Source organism: Cimex lectularius, unplaced genomic scaffold, assembly GCF_000648675.2.
Source record: "Cimex lectularius strain Harlan isolate CLEC.00 unplaced genomic scaffold, Clec_2.1 scaffold120, whole genome shotgun sequence".
In the NCBI taxonomy this organism is placed as follows: Eukaryota; Metazoa; Arthropoda; class Insecta; order Hemiptera; family Cimicidae; genus Cimex; species Cimex lectularius.
The window spans coordinates 671117-694817 of NW_019392719.1; the positions used below are offsets into that span (position 1 = coordinate 671117).

Genomic DNA, 23701 nt, shown 5'->3' on the forward strand with positions numbered 1-23701 from the left:
AAATAAAACAAATTTTCAAAACCTGCACTAATCTTGCACCAACCCAATATGTTTTTAACGGAAAAATTTTAAACTGTTGCAGATGAGCATTAAATGCGGAACGCTCAGCCTCAAATACAAAGTTTATTCCATTTCAATCGGTGCACGTTTCAATTTTAAAAAGGAGCTCTCTTACAGTTATTAGAGCAGAAGAAATGTGAGTGCACCTCCTTTTTTTTCTCATGGCGGTTTCTCATGAACCGTATGAAGGAGAAACCTGGTTGATCATTCTTTGGAAAGTTTTTGTAACATTACATTCGATTATTTACAAACCTTTATAAATCTCTTCTATTAAAATGGTTTAATTTTTTTCACTACAAATAAAATTACAACAAGGTTTCAAAAAGATAAACTGTGGGATTGAACTCTAGGGTCTGTGGGGTGAGGAACCTGTAGTTGATCGTTTCCGATCATTTCATCTGCCTGTTCTGAAAAAAAGTCAGAGCAGCAAGGGTAGACCAAAATGATCGATATCGACCAAACAACAGACTTACGAAAGTTTTTGACTTCACTGAAAATAAAAAACGTCAACATTTGTGTGTTTAAGCAACAAATAAATAATATTTATACAATTTGTTCATAAACTTTGTAATATCATTTTTTTTAAAGGTTCATACAGATTGCGAGTTACTTTCTTAATTTAATCGATTATATGAAGGGGGTAATGTGGTTTATGAAGCAAACTTTATTGTGTACAAAATTTATTGTGCCTGTCATAACCGTAGTTATTTCTGTGTACTTCACTGTTAAGTTGTACTGTTGTTGTTGTTTTTTTTTTGTTTTTTTTTTTTTTGTACAAAATGGACTGATTATGCGTGTTCTTGAAAACCAGCAGGATAAATCAGCAAATAAGCATCAGAAAACAAGGAGAGTAAAAGTAGTAATGAAAATTTTGTAATAATAATTAATAATATTTGTATTACAACTGTTCATTATGAATAATATTACAGTAGCAATTTTTGTCGGACAACTTAAAACAAAAATCAATTCTAACTTTTTATTTATTTTATCAGCTTATGCTTAATAATATAAATACTCAATTAATTATACACAATTTTTTCGAAATGAAAAATCTTTGTCATAGACGGGATTTGAACCCATGGCTTTCGGCTAAATACGCCGCTGCTCTACCACCGTTTTATTCCAATTGTAAGCAAATCGCGGCTTCATGTAGAAACACTTTTTATTAACGATTGGACTACATTCACAGGTGTGACTCTAGGTTAATACTAACTTTTTAATTATTTTATCAACCGTAGTCGAAATGAAAAGTTTGTGGCATGGGCGATCGAAGCGCACGGTAGTTCAAGTGGTAGAGCTAGCCAAGTGGTAGCCGAAAGTCGTGGGTTCCAATCCCGTCTTTGTCACAAATTTTCATTTCGAAAAAATTTTGTATAATTAATTGAGTATTTAAAAAATCAATTCGTTTATGTAATTGGATTTTTTTAAATATATTTTTAAACACTTACGATAATTGGTGAATAATGACTTATCTCCAGATATTAGAAAATTCTTCAAAGAAAAAGTTAGGCTTGCACCACCCCAGATCCTTACTGATGAACACAGACTCCTAGAAGTTATTTTCAACAAAATAAGCTTTTCGCACCTTGAAAACCGCTTTTCCATAAGTTCCTTTTTAAATTAGCACCGATTAGCAACATCCTGATGTGTCCTTTTTTTTACATTGAACTTTTCAGTATTTAAGCAGGTTGCTAATCCCTACGACGAAGTCCTATAAACTTCAATTTATTTTCCTCTCAGTAGCAAAAAATAAATTAATTAAAAAAATGTTTCAAATCTACCAGTCATTGTGAGGACAAATAAAATTCGAATCACTGTATTATTACGGTTCTACCGAAGGCAACCATCGCAGAAGAGATGAATATACATAATTTGATATGTTTTCTGTAACATAATTATTCGAAAAAAATGCATACTTTATTATGGCACTTGTGGAATTCTTCGTTTAAAAAAAGTTAGATTTCCGTTAGTCAAATTATGCGTAAAAACTCATTGATTCAAAGCTAAAAGTAATTCATTTCTTGTCCTGGCAAACAAGACTATGGGAGATTCTGCATATAATCAACACAATGCTGCTATTTTATCATAATTATTTTTACATAAAAACTTGTTAGAGAAAACTTTTTTTTTAAATTTTGAAGCTTTTCTTTCGTTCTTGGCAATTTGATTAAGATGAGAATCTTGTAACTATGTACCCCACAGTTCAGCTCCCTATGTTCAAATTGGGCTAAGTAATGTTTTATACAGAGTTAGTTTGTTCTTTACCGCTTTGTCTGCTTTCGGTCCTCAAAGTCTTCGTAGTTGTCCAGACCAAATTAGTTCTGATCGCTTGAGATTTGGGTTTCACGTCGGTCTGCTAAGTGTAGCCTAAATACGTACCTTTTGCTTTTTTTACTTCATATTAAAATCCTATCTGAAATAACGGTACTGCCGCATCGCTCACGGCGTTGCCTTTTCTTCTTGTATTCCCAATTAATCAGGTGCCCCCCCAGGGCAACATCCTAGGGCCCTTCCTATTCACAATGCACATCCGACATTCCTGTTTTTCCTAACAATACTATATGCTTTATTGCTGACGATACAGTCATTCTGTCATCTAATCCTGATCTTTCCGTAGCTAGTCATGACTACAACTCCATTTAAACTGTATCCAGTCATGATATCGCAAATAGAAAATAAAAATTAACGAAATTAAATCCACATCACGTTTACACTTCGAAAATCCACTTGTACTACTGTCCGTTACAATGGAAAACTCATTCCAACCTCAGATACTGTGCGCTACGTAGGACTACAAATTGACAAGACTAATGCTGCAATCAACATACACGACTGAAAAGACAGAAATAACCAACTTTACCAATTACTCCTTACTAACAAACTCATATGCACATACGGAATTGACGTTTTAGTATCAAAGAAAAAATTCATTTTTTTTACAAAATCCAATCGATACAACAAAAAACATTAAACTTTACCTTCTTCGATTCAAACAATCACAATAATGGTTAATCCTCCTGATGGTTAATAAGGTAACAATCCACAATGACCTCCAAATTGACATTATTAAATCCCGATGCAAATAGATCTACCAAAATCTGAACCTTCACCCAAATCAATTTTTCCAACAGCTTTGTTGTCCCAAAATTCCTGAAAACTCCTCACGTTGTGGCCGTGAGATCTCTTGAGAGATTGATTGACTCATTGCGAGGGCATGTCACTGCTGGGTGTCTTCTCCTGCCAAATGTAACATGCTAGATTGTCACTGTCTGTTACCTCATTTGCGTGTTGCGGCTCAAAATCGCAGTTGTAAAAATGATAATAAATAAATAATTTTAAAAAGTTGTCGCCTTAATTGTACTGCCTTAGAAAATTATAACCCCTTTATTACTTGAAACCGATGAACGTAAATCAGAAAAATGTGGCTGAAAGAGCTGGTTAACTTTTTCAAAAGGACCAAATTAATTAAATGTTTACCTCATAAATAAAATTCGTCTGAATTTTTTTGATAAACTTTCCATCAATTATAAAATTAATGGTTAGAGATCTGTTACAATACGTTCAAACTTTCAATTTTTTATATAATATTGTGAAAATATTATTTATGATTAATGAATATAGGAAAAAAAGCGATGATCGTTAAGACTATACCAAGAGTAATGGATAAGAAAGGGCCATCCGTTACGGCTTAGCTGTAAAGTACAAAAACCCCTGGCATCACGTGAACTATCGTCATTCTGTTATCGGTTGTCTGTGCTCATGGATCAATCCTTAACATAAATATAAAAAAGTGATACAATCAAAAAAAGAAAGAAACAACAACTTAACCGTGTCTAACGTCAAGTTGTGACGGTTGCTGAACAGCAAGGAGACAAATCAAGTGGGAAATTGACTCGGAAATAACGAAACGACGTGCTGGAAACGGGCGTCCGATGAATGACGTATCGTACGTGAGGGATTGAACGCAGTTTCTCATTCGGAGGAAGACCGTTGCTGTCATGGTTAAGACAGTTATGAGATGTAGGCTAGGCGACGGTGTGAAATCCACATCGGTCCTGCATTACCGGCTAGGCAGGCCGAAAAAATTCCGTCTCATCCGAAATCAAAAAGAAATGGTAATTGGGTAATCAGTGTTTTCCAATCATCGGGAATTATTTCGAGGCAGAAGTAATAACGGGACAGAAAACGGGGCGTAACCGATGCCTTGGCAATTTCATTCTGAACTAAAAATTCAAAATTTAGGATTTTTCCTAAATTGATTAATTGCCACACATAACCGTGTTTGGTTACACTAAAAACTAAGCTATCTGGGGAAAATTTGAATGTACAAGTTGGCCATTCAACAATACACCTTTCTGGTCTGTGGATCTTAACTTGATTTGAGTTTTTCTTTTTAGGACTTTCTTGGTAGATGTTCTGAAGTGACTTTATAGAAGTATCTAAATCATAGGTGATGGATTTCCGGCATAGATAGCCGCAGTTACGTGGGGTTTGACAGTGGCAGTAAGTGTTTGTAATATCCTTGAACTATTCAGGAAATCCAACTAAACCACGGTTTAAAATTGAGTGTTAGAGAAGCATTCAATATACAAATCTACGAAAAGCCTTTATTAATTCATTTGAAAATACAAAAAAAAACATAAAAAAGTTTGCAATTAATTTAATATTTAACTTAAGAATAATATTTAACTAAAGGAGATACGGGTAATCTCTATGGACGATTATGGACGCTAGACACAGTAAACTAATGCGAAAACAACCCTCACAAGACTGACAAATTCACTTCTACAGTTAGAAGGCTAAACTCCACCCAACCCTCTCATAAATCTCCAGTTGGCAGTTGGTGCTTCAATTTCGTACAGCCAGGTCACTCGCACATCCTCATAATTGCCAAAGCCTAAGAACACGTGTTCAACGCCCTCATGGCTGCCGCACTCACAAAGAGGCGAGTCTTTTAATCCAAAACCATGGTCCGTAATCAGTTGCGACATAAAGTGGTTTTATTTGCCCTCGTGACAGCAAGGAGAGCAACACGTTGAGCGCGCTCCAGATGTCTCTAGTCCGACATCTTCAAACTCCTCACCCATGGTGGAGCCGCGTACAGTAGGAGAGTCTCGCACAATGCCTTATAGCAGATCACTCGTGATCTATATGACACCCCCTACGTGGCGCCGCTGATCGTTTTTATTGCCGCTTCTTGAAGGTTCACTCCTCACATTTGGGCTAAAATTTAATAAGGAAGACCCCCAAGTACTTTGCCTCTCGTGGGGCTTTGATGGTTTCTCCACTCATTCGTATCACCGGGGAGGGACCGCATGTTAAGCATTCCTAACATCATTACAGTCTTCTCCGGAGTAACGCTATGTTTAACTGATGGACATCACTCCCCCAGCGTGTAACTGCCCGCATTATTTTCATTTCTAATTATTGTTTTGTGTTCCCTCAACCCTCCCTAACCATCTACACAACAGATTATATTTAATGAGGATCCCCTTTGTAGACAATGCAATGAGCAGCAGCCGCTCAAGGTAGACATAGCCCGGATACAAAGAAAACCAGGAGGTAGGAATTATAGCAACGAGGCTGGACTTAGGCACATAGAAAGTAGAATAAGCCAGAGGATTGAAGCACTTTGGGGCCATAAACCCTCACATCCCAGTCCTTTTTCATCATCATCATGCACTGGTCCATTTCATCTTTCTTGCTATCTCGGTAACATCCATTACACCAGTTTCCAGTCTGAGGGTTGTAGAACTTTTAAATTTTCTCGTGATACTTAGCAGACTTTGTGGCCCCAACCTCTGCGCTTGTGATCTCTTTTCAGAAGTACTTTATTGTGGTCCAAGTTCATCTATAATAAAACCACGCATCTTTCAAGTACTTTTCTATTATTTTTTGCACTTATTATTTTTTTTAATTATTATTTTTAGCGTACTTCCATACTTTATTCATTCTCCTTTTTATCTCCTTATTAGTTCTATTTTCAAAGCTTTTTCCCAAAATTCTATTATCATACTTTGTAGCATTTTTTTTTTCTGAAGAGGCTAAAATATCAATTTCCTCAGTGAATCGCAGGTTATTTAAGCGTCTTCCAACTATCTTCATTCCCTTTTTTCCATTCTAATTTCGTAGTTTCTTATTTTTGAGAGAACGCTGTTAAATACATAGGGTACGGATGACGAATTTTACGAACTTCTTTGTTTACATTAAAAACATTCCCATTGTCGAAACAAGTATGGTTTTCCTTTAACAAAAAATTTGTTTAATCCGACCCTTTGTGGACAAGAAGGGATTTCAAAACGCTGAAGATAAAACGTCCATTTCTTTGATGATTTCACGCAAGGTGGAAAGTGAGTGCTGTATTATCCAGTCCGGTAGGAATTTAGTGCAAACCATGAAAGCCAAATTGCCCTCTATTAACTGTCTAAGAAAGATGATTCAATGAAGACAATAACGTGCATTTGATGATGCAGGGTAGAACCTTGACCATGGGAACGAAACGGTCAATTTGAAGAAAAATTGTAAATGCTTATTTTAAATTCACTAGTTTTCGTGGTCCGCTTGACCAATTAATATCTTTCAATTAATTAAGGTTTTTAGTTGAGATAAAAAAGTCAGTGTCACGAGCGGGATTCGAACCCACGACCTTAGGCTAGATTCGCCGCTACTCTACCACTTGAGCTATCGTCACTTCGATCCACTCGGACACTAACTTCCCATCTCAACCCACAATTCAAAAGGTGGTGTTGAGATGGGAAGTTAGTGTCCGATTGTAAATACTGACAAACTGAATTCGTTTGTGGAAGAGAAACGTTCTGCATTGTTAATTACCGATCTCAAACATCGTTGAACACTATGACAAAGCACGGTTTCATGTTTCGGTGTTGAATCTCTGTCTTTCTTTTGTCTAGAGACGATTAATGGCGTACAAATTCCGGAATTTATTCTGCCTTCTATCACCTACTACCATGTACTACTGCCATTGCCAATACCACCTAATTTTCGTGGTTGCTGCGTCCAAATGAAAATAATTTAAACTTTACAACCTTAAAGTCAATTAAAAAAAGGAAGAATTGCATTTTTGGAATATCTCAGTCGAAATGTAAAAAATATTTCAGAATTTCCATTGTATAAACAATGTTTATTGTTCACCGAATTATTATTAAGAAAAGAGAGTTTTATGCAAAACCAGTGAGGGTAGACACGATCGCTATAAAAAAAGAGAAAATCTACACGCTAAATCGTACAAGTTTATAATGCATGAAGTGTTAATTAAAAGCTTATGAGCCTTGAAGGAAATAAATTAAACTTGTGAGATAAATTTTATTTTATGCGCTCAAGAAGCGAGGAGTCATAAAAATAGCGTTGAAATACTCAATGTCTAATTACCCTTAGTTTAATATTTCTCTTAATATTTATGATATATCTTCTTTGTTTCGATTATGCTTGTGAAAGTTTTAAAACCTTTTCACGGTGTTTTTATCTGGAGTAAGATTTAGAGTTAAACGAAAAAACTACAGAGATCATCAGCCTTCAGACCCAAAGATCATCGCCTTTTTTATTTCATTTTTTGAACTTAGCGTTTTTCCTGGTTTTTAAGAGAATCTTGATTCAATTTGATTTAAGATAGAGGTAATTTTTCGAACAGAAAATTGCAAAGGTGATTTTATATTAGGCAGTTATCAATCTCAAGTTATAAAAGTTTCCTCTGGCGTGCCACAATGTGCTCTTCTTTCTCTACCCTTATTTTTGTCAACGACCGTCCTTCTATTGTAAATTATTCAACCCCTCTTCTCTTTTCAATCAATTTTGTATGAATTAAGCCCCGTTTACAAGACGATAGTTGTTGTCGTAAGTGTGACTATTGCTAGCACTATCACCGTATAACCAACCATCTTGAGTTAGTTACTATCGTACGGTCATGAGAGGACGCTCACATTATTTAACTCGGCCTGATAGTACGATAGCTGAGAGTAGCTATCGTGATAGTGCCGCTACTCTCTAGTTCCTATCGCGTATAAACATCACTATCGCAATTTCGTGATTGCAAAGTTACCAAAACACGTTGATACTTGATACTAGCTCGTTAGTACTGGCAGGTAGTTGCGTTAAAAATGTCAGTCCAATCCTTTGATGTTTTCGAATTTCTCGAAGAGAACAAACGAACATCGAAAAAAAATGGCACGATTTTAAAAAGAGAATTCAAACGAATGCAGCTACTTTTTGCTATTCCCCATTCTTCTCTTTTTTGAGCTTGTTTTACTTTGGCAATTTCAGTACGATTATTAAGCCCGATAATTCGTGCCCATTTTTACTGCTATCGAGAAACAACATCAAGCGTAAACAGCACAACAATGATAAATAAATACATTGGTTGAAGAAATAGGACAAGATTCTGTTTAATCCTTTTTTTAAAAAGATAGTTCCTCCTCACAGTAAGGATTGAAGGATTTCTACAACCTGACAATGAGCTAAGGGCTCGAAATCCGGATCGCTGGAAAACAACTTACTGTGAGTAGGAACTATATTTTTTAAAAAAGGATTGAACACCGCACTCACTCCACCATTCACCATTTCTAAGATTCTGTTTTTCCCAAAAGCAATGTTCGTAACTATTTTTTAGAGAGAGTTTTGACTCCGGATGAGAGGATAGAGGTTTTTCCCAAAAATGCCACAATACAAAAATTATGGTGAGAACAGCAACCCTGTATAGACAACTGTTTACTTCAGTCCGATTTGGATGATCTCTACCACTGGTTCCTAGACAACATTCTATATCTATAAACAAATGTTATTCCGTGAGCTTTCATCGGACTAGGATTGATCATAGTTTCACTTGCTCTATTAATTACCTATGTACCTCTTATGAGAGCAGTATTACTCTAAATGCGTTAATTATGATTTTGGCGTTATTTTCAATCGCAAATTGAAATTTATAGGTCACATGGACCATATTAAACCCTCCAACGTATACATGCTCAGCATCTTATATCATTCCTGATTTCAACCCTTACGTCTTGACCTCTCTTTACACCACTATAAAGGTCAGTGGTTGAGTACTGTTCTATTTGTAATCCTTCCTCTGCTATTCACAAACTTCAATCTGTACAATTTAAATTTCTTAGAATCCTTGGGTATAAAATCGGATACCGACTTCCTTCCCCACCCCTTCAAAGTCAACCTATATAAACATAAAACAGCAAAATCTCACTAGCACTCTCAACACGACACGCAAGAATGGCACAATTACACAGAAGACAAACACTTTGAGTGAGTAGAATTACTTTGATTGAATATAAAAAATATGTTTTGTATTGTATAAATTCACTTTTCCACATCCTAAATGTATTTGTTAAATGTAAACAATGTTTGTAAATCCCAGGCCGTAAAGATGATCTCAATAAAGATCGAAACGTTGGCACAATAAAGAAAATGTTTTTCTGAAACCTACATCACACCAGACCGCATCTCACGATTTCTGAATAACTTTCGTATTAGCTTTGCCTTCATTTGCTCCTGTAGATCGCAGTCAAGCATCGCAGCATTGTGGTGTCAACAGGTGTCATTCCCCTTGCCCACTTAAGACCAGGGGTAAGTTTGTAGGAGTAGGTGAAGACTAAATCCTGGCGAGCTTTGATGTTCCCAAAAAAAATTTTAGTATTGCTTCCTGTTCATGCTGATCCCATAATTCATGGCTCTTCTTTTTCGCTTCCGATATGATTAAGGACCTAGGTACGTCCCGGAATTCCATAGGTAGGGATTTATCTGCTACCGCTTCTTTCGCGTATAGGTCTGTTTCATAGGGTAGTGTGCTCGGACCAATTTGAACCTCCTCTTCACCACAGACATCCCAACCCTCTATTCTCTTTCCATCCTTTGCAGCCGACACAGCCGTGCTTACCTCCGATCCTGATCCAGCAATTGCCTTGTAGAAGCTCCAGGCACAGGCCATAGAATAACCCAATGGAGAAAACAAATGCTCCCATGTTATATTTACCCTCCGTACCAAAACCCCTCACACGGTGGGTACTCAACAACATTCCTATCCATAAAACCGACTCCGTACGCTACCTTGGCCTCTCTGTTAACCTACGCTAAACCTGAACCGACACACACAAATAAGAAAGAAACTGAACAAACGCTTCGGACTTCTTTATAAACGATTGGACGAAAATCAAACATGACGACGAACATCAAACTAACGGTCTGCAAAATATTAGTCAAACCGATTTGAACATTTTGAACTATGAGGCACCGTTTAACCTACCAATATCCAAGCATTACTCCTTACAATCCAAAGTCCTCAGAATCTCCAATACCACCCTACAAAATGACCTCGAAATACTCTTTGTAAGTAAATTAATACCCATCAAATTGTCTAAGTTTCACGATAAACTCTACACTCACCCCAATCCTTGTCTAATAATCATCTCTATAATCCCGTCCGATGGGAAGACAACAGTGACTAGCTAACTCCTCACAAGACGCAGTGTATTGTAAATATGTACGATAAAATCCATAAAATTACAAAATGCATTATTTTATACAGAAGGTAATAAATATTTTATTAGGAAAAAGTACTAATATTGACATTAGGCAATTTGAACAGTACTTTAAGTTACATGCTCCAGAGACACATAGAAATATGTACTTACACAAACTTTTTTATCAAGTAATTAAATTTTTTACTTATTTATCCATTTTTTAACAAATGAATAAAAAAGTTGCAACTGCGTCGTATGTCCAACGTTAATGGACGAAGTTGTGTGTAAACCGTGAAAAAGTAGAGCGAAGGAAGAGTTCACGGTCATCGCATTTCCAATTACACTCATGAACAGAGTGTGGTTCAACTATTGAGAACAGATTTCACCTTTTTTTCACACTTTCCAGTATGTTTATCACGCCGACGACATTTAAACCGAGTCCGTCTAATAAGCTCAGCGACTCCTACGTTTTTCAAAGATGACGCGGGGAAAAAAACAGAACGAGGCTTCTGACTTTCCTTTCTTCTTCTTTCATTTGCACGAATGCTCTTTATTCCATTCTTCTGTGTTTTTTGTCCTTTCTGTCATGTATTCGTTCTTTTCTGGGTTGCTTATTACTAAAAAGAGAAAGTATGTTTCTTTATCTTAATTTTGACTATCCCGTCCTCGTATTACATTCTACCATAAATTTATTGTATTTCTATGCTGAGACACGTTTATCTATTTAAATTCCATACCGTCAAAATAAAAAATTCATAATTTTGAAAACCATCCCCTAACCTAAAACCCTAAACCTAACCTCCCTTTGTAAGTCTTGCAGATGGCCCTTCTATGAATCTCTTTGCATGGCTCATGCCTGGTCTATTGTTCCACCAGGATTAATGATCCATTTTTGGATTAATCTTTTTGTGGCAAGATGCTAGGCCATATATGGTTCTTAGCCTAGAGAATTCATATTGGCTCCTTTTTTGGCCATCTTCACTTTCTCATTGCATCTATGTCCCAAATGCCCAGAGACCCATGCCAGGGTCAGGTCATGACGTCACTGACTTTTGCCAGGGCTTCCACACAATTCCATAAGCTTGCCAAGGTCTTCTGTGCCACCTGACTTCAGAGAAAATGGTTATCTTCCTGGAATGTGTTCTAGCCTATTTTCTCTGGTGCAGTACTCTGGTCTAGCTAGTTTTGTATGTCAGACTTCCAGTGATTTGTCCATGTGTTATTTTGTCAGTTATGTTCCTTTTATACATTTTTAAAAGTGAAGGTTTTTAGCATCTGACAGAAAAAATCAATAAAAATAAGCTTACCAGGATGAGGTGATCAAACTAATATATGTCCATCACTTGGAATATAAAATAGTACCCAAAAAATTGTATTTATTTCCATTAATTTTTCCAATAGCACCACAATATATTGTCGTTTCCATTAGGATACTTTTACAAGCGCAAATGGATCATTGACGATTTTGAGTCATGTCAACATCATTCATGAAAAAGGGTGGTGGTAGGGCAGAGATGGTAGACTAAATAGGTTCAAAATACTCAAGCAACTATTTTACTTTTTTCGCTTTTTAAATATACAATATATACAAAAATAGGTATTATAAACTATGTACAATTAGTTGTGTAATTATTAAGAAAATTTAAGAGTTGATGCATCCCGTGAAGAAACTTGGGAACCAGTAAAGTGTTTCTTTTGAGTCTTGGGTGTCCACCCATGCTAAGCCTTCTGTCACTAAGCCTAAAATTATAAAATAAAATAAGTAAACAATAAAAATTTATCAATGTTAATTATGCATTTGTACCTTGTAGAGCTTTTTCCGCTCTAGGCTTGGTCCAGTTGAGCTGTGAGATAAGGTATGACAGCGAAACGTTTGCGTTGTTCGACACTGAGGACAGAACACTCGTCTGGTCCATGCTCATCTCCCCGGGAACAGACTGTACGACGTACCGCCCCCCACCAACGGGCAGGATCTTGAAACCATTGCCAAACATGTTAAGCTTCTTGGCAGCGCAAAGGATGTCCTCATTCGTCACTTCTTGCGCCCTTCCACGTGAAATGAGAAGCTTCTCGCGCAGTTCATCCAACCCTGTAAAAATTTCAAACACTGACAAAGTTTAAGACATTTCTTCTTCATGAGGTCCGCAATGGCGTGTCCTAATCATTTGGAATTCATACAATTTGTTGAACAGATCAATATTGATTGCATTTTCCACCTGATGTCTGTGGGGTGATGAATCTAAAATTTGATATATACGCTTATCCGTCAGTGGATTGTTGTCTGTCAGGCTTATTTTGGCATTCCACCATCTTCAGTGTGTCATAAAATAAGTTATCAAAATACAGGTCCATCACCTCTGAACTCAACCGTAAATTTTACCATTTGTTTTATGTTAACCAAAGAAAAATATAAAATTGGATATTAAAGTGGGATTATTAAGAGAACATGCAGAGCACGGTTTCAAATTTTATTGTTTTGAAAATTTTATTACCACACCACACATAAACACACTCACACATATTCATATACTCATTCCACATAAATATATTTTGGACATGACCATTAATATAAATGTGATTTGGTAGTGAGTAGGTTTTTGGTCAAAAAGTACTATTTTTTAGTAACATTTAGACATATATTTTTGCCAAATTCATGCTATAATATTATTCCTGTTTATAAAAATTGTCATACCCTGGCAGACAAAAACTTCCACCCAACTGATTTTTTTTTTTCATTTTCTCGATAAAAGAAAATTCTGCCCTTAATTTATCTCATAGTTTTTATCAATAAATATTTGTTTATTCTATATTTTTAATTGGGAATATCAATTAAACGTAAATACACTTAATCCTTAATCCAAAACAAGGATAAAGGATTTTTCAATGTTTAATTTTTATGGAATTGAAAATGTTTATTTAGTCTCATTTGAATTCTGAAGCAATAAACTGTTTAGTTTTCATCTTTGTTTTATTAATTTAATTTTTAAACTTAAAAGTGCCACTTAGTGCTGAGGATGTTGTGCGTGGTGTGGCACTTATTGATGTTGGATTCCATCAGGTATGCGGCTATTGCCATCGGAGTTCCCTATGAAGCACTATAAGGCGCCGTTAGACGTTTTTGAAAAACTGGGTCCTACCATAGAAGGCCCGGTTCTGGATGCCCTATGGTAACAACCACAGGATTTTGACGTTTTTTGAGAATTTTGCGAAACTGGCACTTTACTGTTTTTCAAGCGATTGATCAGCTTGAAGTTCAAGGTGTCCAAATTTCTGAACACACTGCTCAAAGAAGATTAAAGCAGTATGGATTGATGGCTTTTCACCCCGAAAGAGGATGAGAATTGTCCAGAACACACAGAGTTGCACATCTCGCATTTGTTCAAGAACACGATTTGTTCATTGGTCTTTGGACTATTGGTCTGCTATACTTTTTACAGTTGAGTGTAGAATGTAGATTTGCTCTACAATCTCCAGATGGGCGAGAAAGAGTGTAGGGAAGGCGAAATGAAAGGTACGACGTCTGTAATTTTTCCCAGAGCCGACCTTTTCGACAATGCTCAGTGATGGTGTGGGCAGGAATTTCAATAAAAAGTCGCACAGATTTGATTGCTGTTCATGGAGAGTATTTGACGGCCACTCGTCATGTGGGTGAAATTTTGGAACATCATGCGTTGCCTATCCTCAATGAAATCAGTGATAATCCTATTCTAATGCACAATAATGCCCATCCACATGTCGCTCCCATGGCACAAACATACCTTCCACAGCTTAACATCAGAGTCTTAGCCTGGCCAGTCCGTTCTCGAGACTCGAACCACATCGAACATTTATGGGATAACCTCAAAAAACGAATAAGAGCATGTCCATAACTTTCTGATACACTCCACGCTCTCAAAAGGACTCTTCGTGAAGAATGGGCTAACCTCCAACAAAGAGACATTTCCAGACTGGTAGAAAGTATGTGGAGGCGTCTTCGAGAATTAAGGCACTGAAAATGCTGAATCCTGTCTGACAGACCAGCCCAGAATTGGTGAGAAAAGTTTCGCGAGTGATTTCAAGGAGTGGAAACCCACCTTTAGAGGCATGACACAGTAGAACCACTAAACCAAGGCATACATGAAACACTAGGATAATTAAACCTTCAGAATAAATGGTTACCAATGAGTCCTCCATTCTTGGACGATGTGGCCAGGCAGACTTCAACGATCTGCACGCTGAGCTCATAGTAGAAGTCACCGATGTTGAGTACTGACCAGAAGCCTTTGTTGGAGGCGAGCGGGTCGACACCGATGGCGGCGCACATCTCCTGGAACTGACGCCTGAACGTGGCGTTCTTCTTGATTTCGTTCTTGTGATTTGCTGCGAACTCTTCGAGGTTGACGCGGAACACTTCGAGCTGTTTCGTCATCTGGTCGAGCTCGCGTTCCTGCAGCTCCGTCCCTTTGTCCTTGTAACGTTCCTGTTCGAGTTTCTGCTTGTGGATGGCACCGACGCCGGCCCGTCGCCTCATCCTGATGATTACGGGTCGACACTCGACGGCCACCGACTGGAAACGTCAACGACGGCCGAACCTCGTCGACTGTTATAAAATCCCAGAATTACAAACAATTTTTCCCCTTTCCCCCAAAATGTGCCGTTTGAATTACTATCAAACTACTAGTAATCAAAATTGAATTTTCATACTTAAAAAGTTAAACATAATAAACAAATACAATAAAAAATTAATTACTCAATTTTCTAGAAAAACGACGTCCAAAATTAACCATTTTACACATAAAAGGTCCTATAAAAATTTCAAAAACATGAAATAAAGTAAATAAAAATTTGAATTGTAGGTTGTTGATCATATACTGAAGCATGATATTTTTATTTAACAGACCATACTTGGATTACTCTTCACTGCACAAGTGCACTAAAAACTGATAACCATTGAAAACATTTAAACAAGGAGAAGCTAAGAAAAGCTGGAAAAAAATGGGAACTAAACAATTCAGGCACACAACCATAATTAATAAAATCAGACCCCATTCTTATAAATATCTCAAAAACATTCTTTACAACATCCTATAAAGTCTCAACAGATTATAAAGGAGAGGAAGAACTCAGATCAGCATCAGAAACAATGGTATACAGACAGCTCCAAAACAAACGAAAAAACCGGATCAGACAATTTTTGTACAAGCTCAAAACATGAGCAATCAAATTCATTAGGAAAGCACACTTTCCGTCTTTCACGCAGCAATACATGCCATCAATGCTTTTGGCCTAGAAAATCTTAAAATAGGTTAAAGCGGCAAAAAAATTATCATTAGATCGGATAGCCAAGCAGCTATTTAAGCATTAGTGTGTAAAAGAATAACATCAAAATGAACACATCAGTAAATGAATGTATTTCTGAGCTGAAAAACACAAGCCTCGTGAATAAGTACAATTTGTCACCAAAAATTGTAAAATTGGTTAATGGCTATTTTTTAAACTAACTTTATGATTGCACAAAAGTGAAATATTTAGAACTTGGTCATTTGGTTTCGGTTTCATTACTCGGTCTTGCTCAAATTCAGCTTAAAATGCAGTTTACTATAAAAAATTATTAAATTAAGCTTACCAAAAATTTGTGCAATTAAAAAATCTGTAGTATTGTTGTTTGATAAGTTACTTTCCAATACATTTTTTAAATGATTTAAGATTGACATTAACAGCTTTTTTATGCCTGCATTTTGTCAATCAATGTATTCACTCTTTGAAATTTAATTATATTTTTGTCTATTTACTCAAATGAACTAGTTTGGGTGTAGATCTAAACTTGAGAACTGCTGGTCGATCTGTACATCCTTACAAATAAATTAGCATAAAATATTTTGATTTGAAATTTTGTGAATTCACTCATGATTTTTTTTCCAGAAGTTGTTGGCTTGCGTGGCTCTCCTGACTACAAACATGTCTCTCTCAGATGGGAGTATCCAAGGTACGGAATTCCTGTTTATGGTTTCCAGGTCCATTACTGCGAACTGCAAGCATGGGGACCGAACCGCTGCAAGACAAAGGTAGTTAATGTTAACTTTGGATGTTTCTCCGTGTTGTTCTCTTTGGACTAAAATATGGCAGTTGTCAACCATTTTGGTCAGTCTATCCTTGCTGGATTGGTCTGTCAGACATTTTTTGGCCATCTACAGTGTGTCTGTTGAATGTGAACCCAGTGAGGATATGCAGACCAAAATGATTAGTAACAACCAGGTCAAATTTCAGTTATTGTGTACCTTGATTTGCTTTAGAGACTCTAATAATAATTTTAAAAAATTCTATATTTCCTTAGCTTGTCGAGAGCTCAGGCGTTATAGAAGAAATGGGTGTACCGACCAGTTTCAAGTCGTATGCAGTGGTCATTCACGGACTGCGCATGGCTACAAATTACTCGTTTAGCGTTCGACCTCTTGAGACAAGAAAGACAAGATATCTTGTTGATAAATTTTCTCACTCAACGATATTCCTCGCTACAAAAGGCTGTAAGTGGTTTTATAAAATTTTGTGATTTTTTAAAAACTAACGTGTACTATTAGTTTCAGCACGTGCGGTCTTGTGCCTTCCAGACAGAAGTGAAGTCGAGGTGTCGACAGGGCCGCATTTTTCAGGTCGGATCGCAGTTGAAGGCGCACTTGGAGAAGAGTGCAGTCTAGAAGGGATTCCGTCTTCACCTAAAGAATCTTACCTCATGAGGATCAGCCATTCAGAATGTGGGTCAGAGACAAACTCAACTGCTGTCGCTACATTCATCCTCGTACAGGAGAATCTTCCGATACTGACGCACAGTACAAGGAGATTCCTCGTTGTTTGCACATTTCATCCAGAAACACTAACAGTCAGAGCCGGGTAAGGTCTTGTTTTCTCCTTATTTATTGAATTAATTTAATGGTCTTTTTATTTATAAAATCTACAGGTTGAACTTGCCTCATACCAGTCATGGATCTGTCGAACCGCAGACAGAAGGAGAAAACCACATTTCTGAAGTATCTAGTAATGAAGTCATCGCTTCTCCTCTTCAACAAGTCGAATCAAGAGAATTCAAAGGTCTTAGTTTATTATGTTTTATTTTTATTTAACAAAATTCATGAATTTTGAACCAAGTTTAAATACTAAAGTTTTAGTTCAAACAAAATAGAATTAATCTGTTGTTATTTGTTACAGAAGAAGATGAAGCGCAAGTGGTGATAACAACGGTTGCCATAATAGCAGGACTCGTCGGATCAGGCCTTGTCATATGGTGGTTTGTCCCTCTGCAAAGAAATTCTGACAGTGAGTCCATACTGAGTAGAGAATGCAGCCCTTCAGACCTCGACAACTTTGAAAATACTGTGAGGGATGGTGAAATTACCGAATCTGAAAGAGCGATGGGAGGTGCGTACAACACCGTCATGAGGGATAGATTGGCCTCAGGTGAAATGTGCATTACGCTCGACAGCCAAGCGGCTTCAGAGGCATAAGCGAGACAACTGTCGCCCTAGCCAAAATTCGACTGACTCCACTTACTCATCTACTGTGATTAGAAACAATTACTCTCAAAAATTTGGCGTCTTCCTTCAAAGAATTTGTCAGGGCATCGTTTTTCTTTTATTATCAATATTGGGAAATGTGATATCCTTTATAGTACTTTATTTTATGCCTATGGAAACAATTTCACAGGAGAGAAGACTGATCTCTCAATTTTTACTCCTGGTATTAGTTTTTAATTTTCCATTTACTATTTATATCTTGTAAATAATTTATTAATACATTTGTTTTTAATTGACTTTTATTTATTATATATGAATGTACATAAAGTGTTCAAATTTCATTTAATTCATTCAAATTCATCTTTTTGGAAATTAAATTCACCTTTTCGCAAATAAATTTACCCCTTTTGGAAATTAAATTCATGGTTTTGCAACTCAATTTCAGCTTTTTAAAAATTAAATTCACATTTTCAAATCAGTTTTAACCTTTTGAAAATTAATTAATCTGTTTGCAAATTTCTTCACCTTTAGCTAATTAATCCACCTTTTTGCATATTAATTTACACTTTTGCAATTCGATGTCAAGCTTTGAAAAATTAATTCACATTTTTGCAAATTTATTCACACTTTTGCAAATCGATTTCAACCTTTTGAAAATTAATTAATCTTTTTACAAATTTATTCACACTTTTGCAAATTAATACACCTTTTTGAAAATTAATTAATCTTTTGTGAAAATTAATTCACACTTTCGTAATTCGATGTCAACCTTTGGAAAATTAATTCACCTTTATGCAAATTTATTCACACTTTTGCAAATTAATACACCGTTTTGAAAATTAATTAATCTTTTGTGCAAATTAATTCCCACTTTTGCAATTCGATGTCAACCTTTGGAAAATTGATTAATCTTTTTACAAACTTATTCACACTTTTGCAAATTAATACACCTTTTTGCAAATTAATTAATTTTTCATGCAAATTAATTCACACTTTTGCAATTTGGTTTTAATCTTTGGAAAAATAATTCACCTTTTTGCAAATTAATTCACACCTTTGCAAATCGATTTCAACCTTTGGAAAATAATTCACACCTTTGCAAATCGATTTCAACCTTTTGAAAATTAATTCACCTTTTTGCAAATTAATTCAGTTTTGAAAATTAATTTTATCCTTTTACAAATCATTCACCCTTCTGCAAATGCTAGTGTGCCAAATATGAGTCAGCTGCCAAAACCGCTCATCCCTTGTCACCCCCCCCCCACAAAGTTACAATTTCACATACAAATATACACTGCTGATGTTGATTTTTTAAAAAAAATAATAATAGGGAAGAACAAATCAAATGTAATTGCACTAAAATATACAAGTTACAGTTTTATTTACAAAAAAAACAACTAATAATGAAGAAACATTATTTACGAATTATAATAAAAAGCAAATAACATTTTAAAAACTGAAGGGTTGTACTCTTGGAGGACATAAATTCCATTTATGACATCGCACGTTTCAAATAAAGACATTTTGGGATGGATCCAGAAAAAATTCCTCTTCTCTGTCTTTGAATAGCAAGAAATCGTGTTGAGCTGAAAGACAAGAAAATTAAAATCTTTCGAATCCGTCTGTATGCACTGGACTGTCACAGGCTCTGGAAGGTCCTCAACATCTCCATATTTGTATCTAGCTTGTGCTACAGCGAAGGCATACGCTTTCATAAGCACCCTCGAATTTATCTGATCTTCGGTGGGATCAATGTCATAAACATTGCTAACTTCAGTCGGATTGTAATGAACTAAAGCCGTATGAATGTTCAACTCCTGTCCTGCATTAAGGGCTAAATGCAAAACAAACAAATTAAACAAGGCAAGTAAAATTATTTGTAATACTTACGAAAGAAACTTTCTGACGCTGATAATTGTTTACTCTTCACTAATGATACAGTTTGTACACAAGGATAAATATCAGGAAGTCCTGCTTTTAAAGCTTCATCTAAAACATCTCTATCAACTGAACCTGATGGCGGCTCCAAAGGTGTTTTGCTGAGGATCAAAGCATCTGCTCTGAGATTAAGCACGACTTTGTCGCCCTCACGGGTAAACGGCACTGAAAACTCTGATGTGCTTAAAATCCTTCTGTGGTCCAAAAGCTGAGGGCTTAATGAAACACACAGCTGTAAAAGCCTATTTCCCAAGAGAAGGCTTAAAAAAAAAATAAAAAAATAAATTACCTTGAAATTAAAAAAATAAATAAATAAATAAATACTCACTTTTTTCTGCAATCAGTGATTCCATAATCTCTCGGAAAATTCCAAGCTGGCCTCTCAGGGTCTTTCCTTTTTGGTAGCTTTTCTTGATAAGCATCAAACAGCAATGATGATCTTATACACCTAAAATAATCAAGTCAATTTAGAATAATAATTTTAAACTAATAAAAAATTATTATAAAATAGATTTTAATTTACCTTTTAACAAGTTTGTCTTGTGTTAGAAGGAGATCAGTCGGCTGCGTCTTGAATACGGACAGTGATTCATGGGGCAGCTTGACTGCATTGCAGAATACTTGAGCTTGCTGCAATCCCCCGATGAGTAGATTTTTGTCGCTATATGACAAGTAAGGCTCTATCTCGTCTGAAGGAAACTCTATCCTGTATCCTTTTGGTAGAACAAATCTAAAAAAAAAAAAAAAAAAAAAGGGTCCAATCAATGGGTTACTTCTTGAGACTTCGATCATCTGCTCCACGATGACCTTCTCAATACCACCAAAAATTCCAAATGATTAGTAAATTACATCAATGTCTTGCATAAAATATTACTCCCATAATCTTTGTGCAGACGACTCCCAAATTTACCTTTCCTTACTGACTTAGAAACAGCAATTGTGAGAATTCAGGAGAACTTAAAACTCAATTAGCTCCTGGGCCGGTGACAATGGGCTTAACCATAATATAGAAAACTAAATAGACATCTGAAGAAGAATGGTATAACCCGAAACAGCAAATGCAGATTCTGCAAAGAAGCAGAGGAAACCAACACACCTTCTAACAAACCGTGGTACTACACTTGCCCGCAGGAGGAAGTGTTTTAGGATATACAATGTATCCGTAAAAGAAATTCAACCACTGAAATCGGGCCTACTAATCAAGTTCCTTGACTAGGTCTCACCGGTATGCTATAAGCACAGAACGAGGGATACAACAGCTTTTTTTTTTTTTTGCCTTATGGTCTAGCATATTGGCCAAATCTCTAAACTTCAAGTTTGAAATGTTTACTTTTGTTGTATTATATTACTATATTATTTTGGGATAGAAGCTTAGAGAGAGAGAGGAAATTATTTTGGGATTGCGGGTAAAAGAGAGTATAACGGATATGGAGGTAGGAATATTGTTTGAAATTAGAGAGTTGTAGAGGGTCTCTCGGTTGATGGAGGTATTGGGACAGGCTAGTAGAATATGGTTGGAATCAGCTATGCATGAGGGGTCGCAGGAAAAGTGTGGTGTGTCTAGGATATTTATTTTATATAGGTGGGAGGGAAGACAATTGTGGTTTAGGCGAAGCCGAATTATAGAGGTGAGGGAATGGCGAGGACTATTGTAAGATCGGAACCAAGAGAAGGTAGGAAAGGTTGGATGAATTTATAAAATTTCTCTTTTGTGCTGGCGAAGTATTCATTTTGCCAACGGAGCCTGCAGTAACTGTTTATGTGAGCTCTAAATATCTATGGGAGATAAGAGACAGGGAATGCCAGTGGAGGCCGCAGCCGTGGCCAGCCTGTCTGTTTCATCATTAAATTTGTTGTTACTGTGACCTTTAGCCCAAATTATGTGCACTACGGTGCCTCTATTGGTGGCGTAATAAATGGGATATTAAGGGGTGGTTGAAATGGCGGATAGGACACTTTGACTGTCAGAAAAGATAATTAGATTATGAGGATTAATTGATTGGGCATATTTTAGGGATTCTAAGATTGCTAGAGCTTCAGCGGTGAAAATGGAGACAATGAAGTTTGAAGAGAAGGAACTAGCTGGGATATGAAAAGCTGCGTCCACACCGTTGTCGGATTTGGAACCATCTAAGTGGCTAGAGCCTCTTCTTTATTCTGGTCTACCTTCATAACGAATAAATCTTTCGTCTTTTACAACAGCTTTTAAAAGGCACAGTATAATACCCCCGATTAATACTTCTAACATATATTATGGAAAATAAACAAATAAATACAAGTTTTTGGTTTTTCATCTTTGAATGTATAGAAAAAAAAACATTTTGATCTAAATTTCCTGTCATATGGTAATGTGAATCTTGCAAAAGGATTCAGATCCTGTCAGCAATGTTGCTATTTAAAAATTAATAATGTCAGTAGTACTTTGATTGAATATAAAGAAATATTATTTGCATTCTATAAATTCACCTTTTTCCACATCCTACTTGTTTTTGTTAAATTTAAACAATGTTCCCAGGCCTTGAAGATGATCTCAATAAAGATCACACCAGATCGCATCTCACGATTTCTGAATAATCATTGACAAACGATCACTAACCACCACACAAATGTCAGTAGTTTATGAACATATAATGTTATAGAAGAATGATTAATGCTTAGGTTGAATACACAACAAGTTTGATCTAAAAGGAATGGGCCTTCCGTCAAGGATCTTCCGTTGGTACAGCGGAGATGATACAAAAAGGTGCAGGAATATTTAACAGTCAAAACCTGACAGTCATAATGCCATCAATCCAATTTGAACTGAGGATGCAGAAATAGTTGTCATATGGTTACAGTGCTGAATTCAAGGTGTTGACTGTGGAATACTGTTGGAAATTTTATTACTTGATGTCGAAGTGTTGCAATGCCTTTGACACAAAGAATATACCTACTTGTTTTCCTTTGGTTCACTGACGACGTCGAGAGGGTCTTCGTACTCGATGCCCTTCTCTCGCAGAACTTTGAGAGCTCCGGTCGGCGCGACCGTTCGTTTCTTCTGGACTCTCCAGTGTTCCCGGAACATCCACCCTGCGTGCTGCTGGAGAAGAACGGTACCGCGCCGCATTTTATCGCGTTCTTCAAAATTTCAAAGACGAGGTAAATAAGATGTTTAAAAAAAAAAAGCTGAAGAAACCTCTCTCAAAAGATACACATGCGTGCGATGTATCGGCCGTTGGATCGATTCAGCCTGATCAACAATGATCTTTTTGAAGTTAACCGATATCTGTGCTGTTTTGTGATGAAAGAGCTGTGTTAGATTAAAGATTTAAACACTTTTTATTATTCTCATTATTCAAACTACAATTTTTAACAATTCAAGCATTTTTTTCCAAAATTAAAGATCCCACACTAATAACAAATAAATCTGACGTAATCTACGAGATCAACTGTTTAAACTGCCGGCAACTTACATAGATCTTACATCCCAATATCTGGACAAGGGAGTAAAGCAACATATCTACGATTGCAAAAAACCCAAGCAAAATCCTACAGCACTCGTTACCCACCATTTTGAACACCAATACAATTTTGACTTCAAAAATCCAAAAATATTACATACAGAACAAAACAAACATAAACGTAATTTCTTAGAAATGTTTAGACTTCAAAAATCCAAAAATATTACATACAGAACAAAACAAACATAAACGTAATTTCTTAGAAATGGTTTACATCAACAGAGATAAACAC

The 23701-nt window shown here is 36.2% G+C and overlaps 3 protein-coding genes across 4 annotated transcripts in view; 1 reads left to right on the forward strand and 2 right to left on the reverse strand.

The window, feature by feature from the left end:
• The window catches only part of LOC106672716, a 56387-nt gene extending 38098 nt beyond the window's left edge, over positions 1-18289 (forward strand). The window contains exons 3-7 of the mRNA XM_014404358.2: positions 16446-16588; positions 16858-17047; positions 17102-17411; positions 17479-17609; positions 17727-18289. Of these exons, the coding sequence (XP_014259844.1) occupies positions 16446-16588; positions 16858-17047; positions 17102-17411; positions 17479-17609; positions 17727-18022 (1070 nt within the window). The 3' untranslated portion in view covers positions 18023-18289. The remainder of the gene's footprint in view (positions 1-16445; positions 16589-16857; positions 17048-17101; positions 17412-17478; positions 17610-17726) is intronic.
• On the reverse strand, positions 12083-15138 carry LOC106672717 (vacuolar-sorting protein SNF8). The gene is made up of 3 exons (XM_014404360.2): positions 14703-15138; positions 12349-12633; positions 12083-12284 (listed from the first exon to the last, which is right to left on the reverse strand). Exons 1-3 carry the CDS (start codon positions 15052-15054, stop codon positions 12187-12189), a joined length of 735 nt encoding a protein of 244 aa, XP_014259846.1. The 5' UTR covers positions 15055-15138; the 3' UTR covers positions 12083-12186.
• A 1109-nt stretch (positions 18290-19398) lies between the features above and the next one.
• LOC106672719 (39S ribosomal protein L37, mitochondrial) lies at positions 19399-23308 on the reverse strand. 2 transcript variants are annotated; one of them, XM_014404366.2, is made up of 6 exons: positions 22903-23308; positions 20493-20699; positions 20298-20417; positions 19922-20229; positions 19675-19865; positions 19399-19617 (listed from the first exon to the last, which is right to left on the reverse strand). In XM_014404366.2, exons 1-6 carry the CDS (start codon positions 23073-23075, stop codon positions 19450-19452), a joined length of 1167 nt encoding a protein of 388 aa, XP_014259852.1. In that variant the 5' UTR covers positions 23076-23308; the 3' UTR covers positions 19399-19449. The 2 variants fall into 2 exon arrangements, with proteins under 2 accessions (XP_014259852.1, XP_014259851.1); XM_014404365.2 differs by having other exon boundaries at positions 19399-19865; positions 22903-23307.
• Positions 23309-23701: the final 393 nt, after the last annotated feature.

Coding starts and splice junctions, on each gene's coding strand:
- LOC106672717 (XM_014404360.2), bottom strand. CDS start 15,054: ATGAGGCGACGGGCCGGCGTCGGTGCCATCCACAAGCAGAAACTCGAA. Junction 12,634..14,702: donor CAAGAATGGAGGACTCATTG/GTAACCATTTAT, acceptor AAATTTTTACAG/GGTTGGATGAACTGCGCGAG. Junction 12,285..12,348: donor AGCGGAAAAAGCTCTACAAG/GTACAAATGCAT, acceptor TTATAATTTTAG/GCTTAGTGACAGAAGGCTTA.
- LOC106672719 (XM_014404365.2), bottom strand. CDS start 23,075: ATGCGGCGCGGTACCGTTCTTCTCCAGCAGCACGCAGGGTGGATGTTC. Junction 20,700..22,902: donor AGTGAACCAAAGGAAAACAA/GTAGGTATATTC, acceptor TTTTTTTTTTAG/ATTTGTTCTACCAAAAGGAT. Junction 20,230..20,297: donor ATCACTGATTGCAGAAAAAA/GTGAGTATTTAT, acceptor TTTTTTTTTAAG/CCTTCTCTTGGGAAATAGGC.